This window comes from Natrix helvetica (genome assembly GCF_964273705.1).
Source record: "Natrix helvetica genome assembly, chromosome: 1".
NCBI lineage: Eukaryota > Metazoa > Chordata > Lepidosauria > Squamata > Natricidae > Natrix > Natrix helvetica.
This window is the reverse complement of record NC_138548.1, coordinates 11,377,641-11,391,213: the sequence shown is the minus strand read 5'-3', so window position 1 is coordinate 11,391,213 and position 13,573 is coordinate 11,377,641. Positions and strand designations below refer to the sequence as shown.

Here is a 13,573-nt window from a genome sequence, read left to right as displayed (position 1 = left end):
GATCCCTGAGGTCTGAAAGTTTGGTGACTGCTTCTGTAAAGCACTGAAGAAGCTGTATATAAGTCTAAGTGTGACTGCTATTTCTTATTTTAATCTAATTATACATACAGCATTAGGTTTAAAGAATTTTGCCTGATATCTTCAACACACTTTCTCGGTGATTCAGTTCAGTCTGGGGTTGTGGGTTAGTCTTCAGACACTTTTATCACACAGTAGATAATACAAGCTTCCCAAATCATAAAATGAAGCATCAGCCGTATCTCCAATCATCACGTACTCATGCCCACTTCATATTCTTCTGATAGTCTTTTGCTCACAGATATAAATTGCGATCCCATTGAATACATCCTGCCAGGGCAATGGGGTTAAGCCGTGATCTGTTACATCATAGCCTGCTGAACATTAGCTAGATTCATGCCTCAGACTACGCCAGTCTTTCTCAACCTTGTGGGAATTCTGGGAGCTGAAATCCACACAACTACGAGCTGGTTGAGAAACACTGCAGTAAGCTGTCAGTCATGGCTTACAAATGATTGTCATTCATTTTCAGCCCTTAGATTGTGCTCAGTTAGGACACAGCAAACCCCAATGTGCTAAGAAGCTTAACTGGTTGATTGAGCACCAGGCAGCTGCATTTCCACCCCATCTTATTAAACGTGGTTAGCATTCATCTTGGTTATCTTTTAGCCAGTATCCTGGTTTCAATCGGAATAGAGCTGGAAGGGACTTTGGAGGTCTTCTAGACAAACCTTGCTCAAGCAGGAGACCCTAAACCAGGGGTGTCCAAACTTGGGAACTTTAAGACTTGTGGACTTCAACTCCCAGAATTCCCCAGCCAGCCATGCTGGCTGGGGAATTCTGGGAGTTGAAGTCCACAAGTCTTAAAGTTCCCAAGTTTGGACACCCCTGCCCTAAACCATTTCAGACAGGTGGCTGTCCAGTCTTTTCTTAAAAACCTCCAGGGATGAAGCACCCACAACCTCTGGTGACAAGCTGTTCCACTGGTTAATTGTCCTCACTGTTACGAAGTTTCTCCTTAATTCCAGGTTGCTTCTCTCCTTGATTCGTTTCCATCCATTGTTTCTTGTCCTGCCCCTCAGGTGCTTTGGAAAATAAATTGACCCCATCTTTGGGGCAACCCCTCAAATACTGGAATATTGCTATCATGTCATCCCAAATCCTTATTTTCTCTAGACTGGCTATTTCCAATTCCTGCAAGTCTTCTTCATATATATCCATGCCTTATTGTCGCTCCTTGACACCCCCCCCCAACAAAAGGAAGCTGAAATAACAATAAAGCCAGTCTCCCCCCATTTTTTTAACCCCATGGGCACAGAGTAGGTGTGAATTTTGATTTGTGACCGTAAGTGTGAGAACTGGTTGTAAGTCACTTTTTTCAGGGGCATTGTAACTTTGAATTCGCTAAATGAATGGCCGTAAGTCCAGGACTACTTATATCTCTCCAGAGCAAGAGGATACATGCTATGAGCCAGGTGTCAGGTTTTTAAGTGAGATTTCTCAGCTGAATGCCCTTTGGTTGTGTAGAGAGGAGAGAGAGAGGGAATTCTGTTTCCCCCAGAATTTTGATTCGATGGGGGGGGGCTGTGAACTTTTTAAAGTCGGAGTCTTAAGTTCCTGAGAGCCACTTAAAGTTGTTTCAAACTGCTAGGTGGGCGGCAAATAAATTTGGTAATCATATTTTTTTTTTAAACCAGGTGTTTATATTTGCATCTTTGTTTTAAAGGGAAGTGAGAACCAGGAAGTTAAATCACTTCCCCTGTGGAGTGACCAACCCACTTAGGTATGTCCTGTGAATATGATTGGCACAAGGGCCAAATTATGTGACTGGGCTGGTCAGAAGGAAGCCAGAGTGTTGCCCTTCTGGCTTGGCAGGGAGATTTCTGGCTGGTTCCTGCTTTTTTCCCCCCTGCCGTTTGGTCCCCAAAGCTGAAACCTGGCAAGCTCTAAGGGACAGCAGAAGCGATTAGAACAGTGTTTCTCAACCTTAGAAACTTTTAAGACCTGAGGACTTCAACTCCCAGAATTCCCCAGCCAGCCATGCTGGCTGGGGAATTCTGGAAGTTGAAGTCCACAGGTCTTAAAAGTTGCCAAGATTGAGAAACATTGGATTAGAACATAGAGTCATAGGGCTAGAAGGGACCTGTGGAGGTCTTCTAGTCCAACCCCCTGCTCAAGCAGGAGATCCTTTTCCTTCTTGGCTAAATCGTGGCTCTTGATGGCCTCCTTGCAAAGACACAAAGACCTGGGAAGGGAGAGAGCACCACTGGTAAGCCAAGGTTTATTTATCCTAAACCAAGTTTGTTGAAATCACAGGGGCCTGTCTGCCCGCCCGTCTAATAGGGCAGCGTGTGAAACAGGCCAAACTTTGGATAATTGTGCCCCATCTCTCGCTCAGTCTGCCAAATATAAGGCTTTATATTGTATCCGTGTTTCTCAAACCTCGATCAAATAGAAATAGAATAGAATGTGTTGGAAGGGACCTTTGAGGTCTTCTAGTCCAGCCTCTTGATCAAGCAGGAGGCCCTATACAAAGGGAGACAAGAAGCCGTCCAGTCTCTTCTTAAAAAACCTCCAGCGATGGAGCATCCCCAATTTCTGGTGGCAAGCTGTTCCACTGGCTAACTGTCCTCACTGTTAGGAAGTTTCTCCTTATTTCTAGATTGCTTCTCTCCTTGATAAGTTTCCTTGTTTTGCCTTCTGGTGCTTTGGAAAACAAATTGACCCCCTCTCCTTTGTGGCAGCCCCTCAACTGCCTATTTCCCCCACACACACAAAATAAGATGGGGTAGGGCAGAGGTCGGCAACTTGAAACACCTAAAGAGCCACAAACGTCCTAACCAGAAGCCCCCTGTTCAATTGTGGAGCCGACCGGAAGTCCGGTTCCCTCACCATAGAGTCTCCTAGCATGGCATCCTTTTTCCTCTCTCTGTCCTAACCGAAAGCCCTATCAATTGTGGAGCCAACCTGTGACAGGGAGCTGCAGCAGAGGGATAAAAAAGCCACATGCAGCTCCAGAGCCACGAATTGTTGATCCCTGGTGTACAGGCAGAAAGGCATCACAGAAGCCTGAAATTACATGAGTCTGGTCTGTGTGACCTAGTTGGTCAGTTCCAAGTTGCTAGATGCCCACTGTAAAATCATTGTCTACAGGCAGTCCTCCACTTACAACAATTGGTGCCAGAATTTCCATTGCTAAGTCAGGCCGTTGTTAAGTGAGCCGCAGCCAATTTTACCACCTTTTTTTGGCCAAAGTCGTTAAGCAGATGACGCAGTTGACAACATGCTAGCTATTTGGGTTCCCCCATTAAAGTTTCTAGCCCCTCTTGTTCCTACCATTCCCAGTCAGACAATTACATACTCAAGTTACCTGGTTGATTCTATCCCTGCATGTTTTTAAGCTTATTTACACAGACAGATAGTGGAGATGGTTGTTGTTAGTTGTGTCGTGTCTGACCCATCACGATGGGTTGTGTCTGACGCATCGTGACCCCCATGGACAACATTCCTCCAGGCCTTCCTGTCCTCTACCATCCATTTAAGCTTACTTATCCATCCCCCTCATTCTCTGTCTTCCCCTTCTTCTTCTTTTGCCCTCCATCTTTCCCAGCATGAGGCTCTTCTCCAGGGAGTCCTTCCTTCTCATTAGGTGGCCGAAGGATTTGAGATCTGGCCTTTTAAAGAGCAGTCAGGGTTGATCTCCTCTAGGACTGACCAGTTGGATGGCCTTGCAGTCCAAGGGACTCGCAGGAGTCTTCTCCAGCACCAGAGTTCAAAGGCCTCCATTCTTTGGCGCTCAGCCTTTCTTATGGTCCAACCTTCACAGCCATAGATTGCAACTGAGAAAACCATAGCCTTGACTATACGCACTTTTGTTGGCAGAGGGATGTCTCTGCTTTTTAGCATATTGTCTAGATTTGCCATCGCTTTCCTCCCCAGGAGCAAGAGGCTTTTTTAACAGAGGAATTATTTGGGTTCCCCCATTAAAGTTTCTAGCCCCTCTTGTTTCTAACCTCCCCCCCAACTGCATACTCAGATTATTGGGTTGGTTCTATTCCTGCCCCTTTTTAAGCTTATTGACACAGACAGATAGTGGAGATAGGAAACATAAAGGTCTTATTTCGAGTGAGCCCCAGGGAACAGTAAGACTTTACTTCCCGAGAAAAACGTAGAAGTAGCCCAGCATTCAAAAGAATATCCAATCGAACAGCTAAAGAAATCCCAAATGTAATCCCTCCTTAATTAATACATGCAAAGGCTATTGCAGCCTTTCTTTTTTTAAAAAAAAATCACTATTTTGGGGGGAAGCAAAAAAAAATTATGACGTTTGAATTCTGCCTCTTTTAATGCCACCCCCTTGCGATCCCCTCCGTTTTTCGCCGTCTAGTGCATGCATGCACCTCTCCGTCTCGATTAAAAAAAAAAAAACTCCCGCACGCCGTATCGTTCTTTTATAAGAGCTTCTTTGTTGTAGAAATAATACATCATGAATGGCCCTTTAAAAAGGGGGGGGCGGAGAGTGAGGAAATACGGGGGCCGGCTTCGCAGAAGCGTGTGGGCGGAGGAAAAACTCCATTCTGGCACTCAAAGCCCCGCCCACTATTGCTTGATCGCTGGGCGAAGGCGGGAGGGAGCGGGGGGGAGAGAGCGGCGAGGCGAAGCATCCGGTCTCCTTCCACGTGGGGGCAGAGCCGCGAAGCGACGCCCATTGGTCGGGCCGGGCTGGCGTCTGAGCGGGAGGAGCGCTCCGATTGGCCGCGCCGGGAGAGAGAGAGAGAGAGAGAGAGAGAAAGAAGGGAGTAAAGAATGAATGGGGAGGGGGAGCGTCGCCCCGCCCCTTTAGAACGTTGATACATTCTAACTTTTTTTTCTCTTCCTCCTCTTTCATCTCCCCTCCCATCGCCCTGTGTCTTCCCGGCACTGGTTTACTTTCACACCAGAACCTCCGGGAGCAGCAGCAGCAGCGGCGCGGCGGCGGGAGCCGGCTGCTTCGCTGCTCGGTGGGTGCGCGCGTTTGGCCAGGGGTTCGAAGCCCAGGTGGGGAAGCCGAGCTAAGCCCGCGCGGGTCCGCTTTTGTTTCCTCCTTTTGGGGTGGGGGCTTTTTCAGATTATTATTATTTTTTTAAAAAAAACCTCCCCTGCTGCATTAGCGTAAGAAGGTAGATAGTATTATTTGGGGTGGGTGGGATGGGGTGGATGAGTGGGGGGAGGGCGATATGCGAGAGAATGTCATCCTTTTTTTTTTGCCTGGGTGGGAGGACGGAATAAGTGAGCTTTTGGGGGAAAGGGGGTCGTGAAAGGACAAAAGACCCCATTCCCCCTTCTCCGCGATCTCTGCGCACTGAGGTTTGGCGGAGCGGAACTTTTTTTCTAAAAAAGATCCGAAGACGGTAGTTGGACTTGAATTTGCGCTGGATGGGAGGGAGTGGGAGAGAGGGGGAGGGGAGACGGAGTGGGTCGCTCCAGGGTCGTGTAAACGCGGCGGGGAGGAAAAGGCCCTCCTTTGTCTGCGGGGCAGCCTTGCCTACCGGCTTCGTGGCCTCATCTCTTGCCTCCTCCTCCTCTTCCCCCTCCCCTTTTCCGCCCCCCCACCTCCAGGTGAATCGAATGGACCACCAACCCACCCCCAGGAGCTGCAGCCGGGGACCCCCAGCCTGCGACACCGTCCAGAGTGACCCTCCTATGAATGTTTTCATTCACACGACCACCGGGGCCCGGTATGAGCTCGCTGTCCCCGTGGAAGAGACGGTGGAAGGTCTGAAGCGGAGGTTGTCTCAGAGGCTGAAAGTCCCCAAGGAGCGGCTGGCGCTCTTACATAAAGAAAGGTATTCAGTCTTGTCTTGCTTTGTGGCAGTCTCTCTCTCTCTCTCTCTCTCTCTCTCTCTCTCTCTCTCTCTCTCTCTCTCTCTCTCTCTCTCTCTCTCTCTCTGGAATCTCATCCATTTCTCATCCCCCCTTTTTTTAAAAATAAAGAGGGGGGGTTTAGAAGATAGTGGGAAGTTAGAATTCTAACCCATTTTGTTTCTTTTCTTTTCATTGGGAGAGAGACCTTAATTAAAAGCTGTTTTAGCTGCTTCAGTCACCTTGAGTTCAGGTGAGAAGGTAATATTCAGGAACAGCTTGGAGCTTCCCTGGGTTTTTTTCTTTCTTTTTTCTTTTCTTTTCTGGATCTCAAGATTTCTTTGCAGCCTTCAAACTTCTCAAAGTGTATGGAGAAAAAGTAGAAAGTGTGCAATCTCTACAGCCTAGGCTAACTCAACAAACTGTCTTGAACTTTCTTGGGTATGGCGTGTGAAAATGCCTGCAAAAACCTTTGTGCATGCCTGTTGTGTGTGTGTGTGTGTGTGTGTGTAGCCCTTTTTTCCCCAAAAATATGTTGGAAATGTGCCGATTGTGGAGTACTGTTCAGATAGGAACCCGTGTATCTCTACAGAAGGGAGACTATAGAGAGGGGGTGGGGAAGAGAGTGGGAGGGATTGCAGTGGGATTCATTTTTGACATCCAGGCATATAATATAAAAAAATAGCCAGAGGGAGTTTATGTGAAGTACTTAGGTAGAGGAGAAAAAATATAGCTTGAAACCCTCTTTGTGGGTTTCTGGAAAATACCTTATTTTTCGTTTATTCCCTTGTTAAGGGGGGGGGGAACCCTCAGAAGGCTTTTGTAAAGAGCGGAGTGTAGCCCCCTCCCCATAGATAACATGCTGGGTAGTCTTAATTGGCAGAGTTGGCACTCCCCTTCCCAGTCAACCTCCCCCTTCCCTCCCCCCACTCCTCTTTCTCCCGGCTGGGGAAGAAATATTAATATCTATCGATCTGATCTCAGGGTCAGAAATTTGTCCTGGCACCTTTGCTAAGATAGAAGAGAGGAAGACTAGGAAAATAAAGATAATCCTCTTTATAAGCAAGCCCTCTTCTCCCCCCCCCCCCCACACACACACAAAAGAGAGATTTATTAGGGAATCAGGCTTCAGATTCCCTTTCTGTCCTTGTCTCCCTTCTCTTGGAGGTGTCCTTTGTTCTGAAGGTTGAATTTGGGTAGCGTGCAAGTGCATAGAGAGAAATGTACACCTACACACACACACACGCACACACATTCATGCTTGCATGCACACGAATGCAGGCCACCACAGGTTATGCAGACCTTCTAATGGCTTTAAAAAAACCATAATTCCAGGGGATCTCTAGAGAAATCTTGGAGGCACTGAGAAGGCTAGCTGGGGACTGACTTGAATGTCCTTTGTTGAGGGGGAAGAGAAGGAAGGGTTTGGTTTGGGGGTGGGTGAGGAGGATGGGGCTATCTGGAGTGTCTCAACCACTCTCTTTGTTTAACTAAATCCCCCCCTTAGCTTTGTTAGAGAATGCAGAACGGATGGGTCCTTAAGATGCAAAACAGCTCTTGCCTTCCTACAACCAACTCTCTTGGCTGCACCAGGGCCCCCAAAACTCCCAACCCTCCCCCCCCCCCCCCCCCCCCGTTGACTCCTTCCCAGCTTTCTGAGCTTACAGGGCACTGAAAGGGGATCTAAAAATCGTTATCAAGTCTAGTTTTAATTTTTTTTTAATGTCGTTTTTATGTCCCAGCCTTTCTGGCAATTCAGAAGTTCCAAGTATCCATACAAGCTTAGGGAAATATTCTGATTTTGGAATAATGGGTAAAATGATAGATGGGGGAGGGGGTGCTGTTTTATCAATCAATCTCCTCCCAAAGCTGCCTTCTCCTCCCCCCCATCCTCTTTTGAGAATCAGACTTGGAAAAATTAAAATAAAATTCACCCACCTTCAAGTCTCTTTCTTCTACAGGCTCCACCCCCACACCAAAAATATTCAATAGCTCCTGATGGGATTCTTTATGTGCTTTTTAACCTTCCTTAGCTTCCCAGATCTGTCAATTCAATTGTCTGAAACCGTAGTCAGTTAGCAAAGAAAGGGATTCTTTTCTGTTGGAGAGTTGCCTGCAGAATCAAAGCCCTTCTCTCTTTCCCTCCCTTCCTCCCTCCCTTCCTCCCTCCCTTCCTCCCTCCCTCCCTCCCTTCCTCCCTCCCTCCCTCCCTCCCTCCCTCCCTCCCTCTCTCTCTCTCTAGCAGCAGAGGGCAGAGAGAGACTTATAATATTATGTTTACATAAGGAGCGGAAAGTGGAGCGCCTGTTTGGTGGGAGGGGAAAAAAATGAAAAAAAAAATCTTGGTGGCTGCATCTTTATTAGAGATCGGAAGAACTAATTTTGTCCCAGAGAACCGTTTTAATAATAATAAAAGCAACAGTTACTCTATTATTGTTATTATTATTGTTCTTTTAAAAATCACAACCACCTTAGCAACCACATGCTGGCTCCCCCCCCCCTTTTTTTCTTCTTCTTCTTCTTTTCTGTCTTTATAGCAGTTGTTGCAATTCTCTGGCCTTAAAAAAATATCTGAGGAAGTGTTTTGTCATCTAGGGTGTCTCCTCCTGGCATTGTTAAACCAAACCTTCACTTTTTCTTTCCACCTTCTCCTCCAGTCGTCTGAATTCAGGCAAGCTGCAAGATTTGGGAGTTGGAGAAGGGAGCAAGCTGACTCTGGTACCCACGGTGGAAGCTGGCTTGATGGTAAGTTGTTGTTTTTTTTAGCCTCTTTGCTGATCAGGGTTTCAGGCTGGAGGCTGTGAGAGTCTCGCCAAGATCACTCTAGGGCAGGGGTCTCTAACCTTGGCACCTTTAAGACTTATGGACTTCAACTCCCAGAATTCTTAAAGGTGCCAAGGATGGAGACCCCTGCTCTAAGGGGCAGGAAATTCAGAAACCTAAACTTCCTCTCTTCTTTTCTTCCACAGTCTCAAGCATCTAGGCCAGAACAGTCAGTGATGCAAGCGTTAGAAAGTTTAACTGAAACTCAGGTAAGATGCGATACAGGTAGATAAATGATCTGTTCTCTTTTAAACGAGTCTGTTTTGGTCCAGTTTTTCCATCTTTAAGAGAAAGAGGTGCAGACGCCTCTGCAAAAAAAAAGAAAAGATGGGGAATTATAGTGGATATAGGACTGTCCCTATGGGGTCACTGCAAAGGGAATAGATCCCCCATGGTTTTTCATCTCAGCCACTTCAAAATATGTGGACTTCAACTCCCAGAATTCCAGTGGCTGAAGTTGAGACACACTGCCGTAAAAGTTTGGACGACAATCCCCAGGAGTCCCAAGTGGTTTGGCATCTCAGGCCACGAAGCAAAACGTTGAAAGGACATAAGGACTGGTTCCTCTTAAGTCTAAAATTTATCAGAAACAAAGCAAAATATTTCTGTCAAGATTCTAGTCCATGGGAAGATGGGTGGGTTTTTAGCTTATTTCCCTTCTATTTAAGGAGTTGCTTTTCTCTTTGCATTTATGATTCAGTTCTGTTATAGTTTTATTTATTATTATAATAGTAATAAAACTTGATGCCCTAATTCCGGGGTCGGCAACCTACGGCTCTGGAGCCACATATGGTTCCTTCATCCCTCTGCTGTGGCTCCCTATCGCCAATTGGCGCCACAATGGATAGGGCTTTCGGTTAGGACAGGTAGAGGAAAAAGGATGCCGCACTAGGAGGAGACTCTATGGTGGGGGGGGGGGGAACCAGACTTCGATCAGCAGAGGAAAAAGGATGCCGCACTAGGAGGAGACTCTATGGTGGGGGAACCGGACTTCGATCAGCAGAGGAAAAAGGATGCCGCACTAGGAGGAGACTCTATGGTGGGGGAACCGGACTTCCAGTCGACTTCAGAATTAAGCTGGGGGCTTCCGGTTAGGACCTTTGTGACTCTTTAATTTTGCCGACCCATGAACTAGTTGTATGCCAAGTTTTCTAGAATTCCCCAGGTAGCATGCTAAGAGAGGAATTCTGGGAGTTGTAGTAAGAAAGCAGTGCTTAAGTTTTTGGCTGGTTCACGTGCAATCTGTTTGAGGTGCTCTAATTCTGTTTTGGTTCTCCTCTGCAGATTTGTAGACGGATTCCCTTATATCAGCATTCTCACTCATTTTGCATTTTACTTTAGGCCCCGACTTAAGCGATTTCCACCTGCTTTTAATTTTCTGTTGCTTTTGCTCATCCCTCCCGATCTTCAGTCGTTAAGACTGTTTTACTCTTTAAATGTTCCTTTAAAAAAAACAGCCCCCAAATCTCTCTGATTTTTAACTCCTCTAGATCTGTCTCCACTGAACAGTTATAGCGGTGAATGGAATACAGGTAGTCCTCGACCTATGGCCGTTCATTTAACGACCGTTCGATATTAAAACATGACAGGGAAAAAGTGACTTATGACTGTTTTTCACACTTACAGCCATCACAGCATCCCCATGGTCAGGTGGCCAAAATTCGACTTAGGACGGTTGCAGGGTCGTGGGATCATGTGATCGCCTTTGGCAACCTTCTGGCAATGGGGGGGGGGGAAGCCAGATTCCCTTAACATCTGCATTACTCCTTTAACAAGTGCAGTGATTCACTTAGCAACTGTGGCAAGAAAGGCAAAACCTCACTTAACAAATGTCTCACTTAGCAACAGATCCGGGGCTCAATTGTGGACGTAAGTCGAGGACTACCTGTACTGTGAGAAGGTTTGTGGTGTGCTTTGATCACAAGTGCAAAGTTTGGTGAAGCCTGGGTCAGCGGAGGGGTAGAAAGATTGGCTTTGATTTTGTGGGCCTTATTCTCAAAGGTTCTCTCCTCTCCTCATCCTTTTTTTAAGGAAGTCTTTTAGACAAAAGTTGCTTCTCCAAAGAGCTGAGAACAATAGAGTTTTCCCCAGCCAGATAATACTATTTCTTAGCTATCTATAATACCTTTGTACGTCGCCCCGAGTCCCTGTGGGGAGAGGGGGCGACTAATAAGTTCAAGTAATAAATAAATAAATAATAAATCTCCACCCTGGGAAGAGAGCTATCAATCAGAAAGGTCGGTGGTTCGAATCCCTAGTACGGGTCTCCTGCGTGAGCAAGGGGTTGGGCTAGATGACCTCCAAGGTCCATTCCAACTCTGTTACTGTTACTAGGATTACTTCCTCACTCCCTACTCAAGCTGGACCCCCTTAACCAGTGGTGGGTTTCACTTTTCGCCATGCACACGCTTGCTTCGCCACTGGTTCGCCATGCACACGCTTGCTTCAGGCACATTTATGCTGAATACCACCTCTGCCCTTAACATTCTTGCCTAGGCTGTCTCAACAGGCCTTTCATTTTAATTGCATGTTTGCTCATTTTTTCCCCTCCCTTATCCAAAGGGTTTTGCAGCCTGCTGCCTCAGCCTCCCCCCCCCCCCGCCCCCACTTAGCAAACACACCCAAAAAGGTTTCTTCCCTTCTAACTTTTCCTTCACTCAATCCAGTCCCTTCCCTTGTTGCACAGGACTCTTCTCGTTTGTTTTTTTTAACCCGACGTAACATCCCTTCCTGTTCTTTTGCAATTTTAGAAAACCGAGTTGCAAGAGGAGTTAAGAGATTGCAGAGTTCCCTGGAGGAGGAGGAGGAGGAGGAGGGGTGGAAGGAGGAGTACGGAAGTCAAGTTTACTGTATTTAAAATGCAAAAGAGGAAGGATTGCATGGAATAAGGGAGAGCTTTGGAGGAAATAGATTGGGGGCGGGAAGGATACTAAAGAGCGGTGAAGAGTGACTTGCTAGCTCTGTTTGTCTACGGCTCTGGCTCTCATTAAATTGCCTTTGTTATCTGCACATTCCTTCCTCTTTGCACAGACAGGCTGGCATATTTTCAGGAGTGAGAATGCGCCATGAGTCTTGGAGAGAGGAAGAGGCAATGTAGGCAGTGGGGTTTGATACGGCTTTGGTCTTGAGCAGGGGGGGGGTTGGACTAGAAGACCTCCCAGGTCCCTTCTAAGCCCCTATGAATCGATGACCCGCAATAATATTATAAAGCAGGAAGTTTTTTTAAAGTTACCCTTCTGAAAGGCAGGGAGATGAAAGGAAGAAGCGATGAGGAGGGAAGACAAGGGAGCATAGTGGTCTGTGGATTAATCTGTAACAGTTCTGGACTTTGGAAAAGACTTTTGCCATGGCTTATTTCTCAAGAAATTGGACCCGGGGTGGGGGGGCAGGGGGGAGAAGCACACAAAAAGCTAAAATGTTGGGATGTTTCTTATTCCTAGCCTCTGGGCCTCACTGGCCAACAAGACATAAGCAGAAGTTTGTGGATCAACATTTCAAAGGGGAATTGAATTAAACCCATCCCCAGGTATTATGAGGACCTAGTATTAGGAAGCCCATATTTGGTAAATTTGGATACTTTTTGCTCTTAATTATTAATTTTGGGGGCTAAATGATGCTGGGGCTGCTGTCCTTTCTACTTGGGTCTGTCACATGTGGCCCTTGATGCTTTTTGGGTGAGGGGGTCCTCTCGGCCCTCTGATTAGCTTCAGATTGAGGAAGGCCGAGCAGGGCCTCTAGTAAAAATACATTTTTTTTAAAAAAAAATTGCCCCCTCCCCAAACTTGGCACTTTTGAGACTTGTGGACTTCAAGAATTCCTCAGCCCCACCAAGGGATGGATAAGAAAGAAAGGAGGAAGGGCTTATTACTTTTGCCCCATCTGTTCAACTAAGAAGCAACCCATAGATTGCCCGATGTTCCTGGTTGTATTACAAATCCCATTGTTTCTTCTGGCTGTGGGTGCTGGGACGGGTTGGGGAGGGGTTCTGACACCGGAGGGCATTCCTGGTTATGAAATGAGGTCAGCTGCGTTGCTGCCAAGGAGATCTATCGGGCCCAGCTCACTCTGTGTTTACAATGCCACCTCCCACAGCTGGGAGAAAAGCCAGGGTTAACTTAGGCCAGGCGTGGTTGAATGCCACGGGGGGGGGGGAACTGGAGTCTAATCTGAGTTATCTCTCTCTCTTTTGGAAGCCGGACTTTGCTTTTTGAGTCAAATGAACCTTTGCTCCGGATTTTCTTCCTCTTTTACTAGCTCCCATCCCCTCTGTCCCTTTGGAACGGTGTTTCTCACTCTCAAGAACTTTATAGATGTCCTGGGCTTTAACTCCCAGAATTCCCCAGTTGTCTGTTAAGGGAGAATTCAGCTTCCGTAGGTTTTGCTTGTTGGAAGCCAGCTGGGAAAGTGGTGATTGCAGTGGTAACAACGCAATGCCTGTTGCCAACCTCCCAGATTTTGATGGTGCGACTGTTGGGGACATTGCAATGGTGTGATGAGGGGTCATAAATCACATTTTCCCCCAGTTCCGTCATAATTTCGAATGGTTGTTGAACAGATGATCTTAAGTTGAGGACTAGCTTATATGTTGGCAAGGGGGGAGCGGGAGGGGAGGAAAGCATCAAAGGGCTATAAATATGTGTATCCAAAATAGGATAAACATTTAAAGAGTTTGTCACACCTAAAGAGGAACAAGACCTGTTTTGTTTTGGGTTAGAGGGCAAGAGTCTGATCAATGGGGAAATAGATTTATTTATTTTTTTACATTAGTAAAGACTTCCCAGTGTTTTTGATATGGTATGTACGGCCTGTCTCTGAAGGGAGTTTTTCTTCCCTTTGCTGAAGAGTTGTTCTTTGACATTCATTCGCCTTTGGGCAGGGGGTCAGACTGGAT

The 13,573-nt window shown here is 46.7% G+C and overlaps 2 protein-coding genes across 4 annotated transcripts in view; one reads left to right on the top strand and one right to left on the bottom strand.

Moving 5' to 3' along the window:
• STK11 (serine/threonine kinase 11) overlaps positions 1 to 13,573 on the bottom strand; it is a 608,695-nt gene that overhangs the window by 252,601 nt on the left and 342,521 nt on the right. The gene's annotated exons all lie outside the window — the stretch shown is intronic.
• Positions 1 to 13,573, top strand: part of MIDN (midnolin) — a 46,746-nt gene that overhangs the window by 7,145 nt on the left and 26,028 nt on the right. Inside the window, exons 1-4 of one of the 3 annotated variants that reach the window (XM_081959300.1) lie at positions 4,808 to 5,055; positions 5,617 to 5,843; positions 8,517 to 8,604; positions 8,829 to 8,891. In XM_081959300.1, the coding sequence (XP_081815426.1) occupies positions 5,626 to 5,843; positions 8,517 to 8,604; positions 8,829 to 8,891 (369 nt within the window). In that variant the 5' untranslated portion in view covers positions 4,808 to 5,055; positions 5,617 to 5,625. Of the gene's footprint in view, positions 1 to 4,807; positions 5,056 to 5,616; positions 5,844 to 8,516; positions 8,605 to 8,828; positions 8,892 to 13,573 lie in introns of those variants that run through there. The other 2 variants (XM_081959301.1, XM_081959299.1) reach the window with 2 other exon arrangements.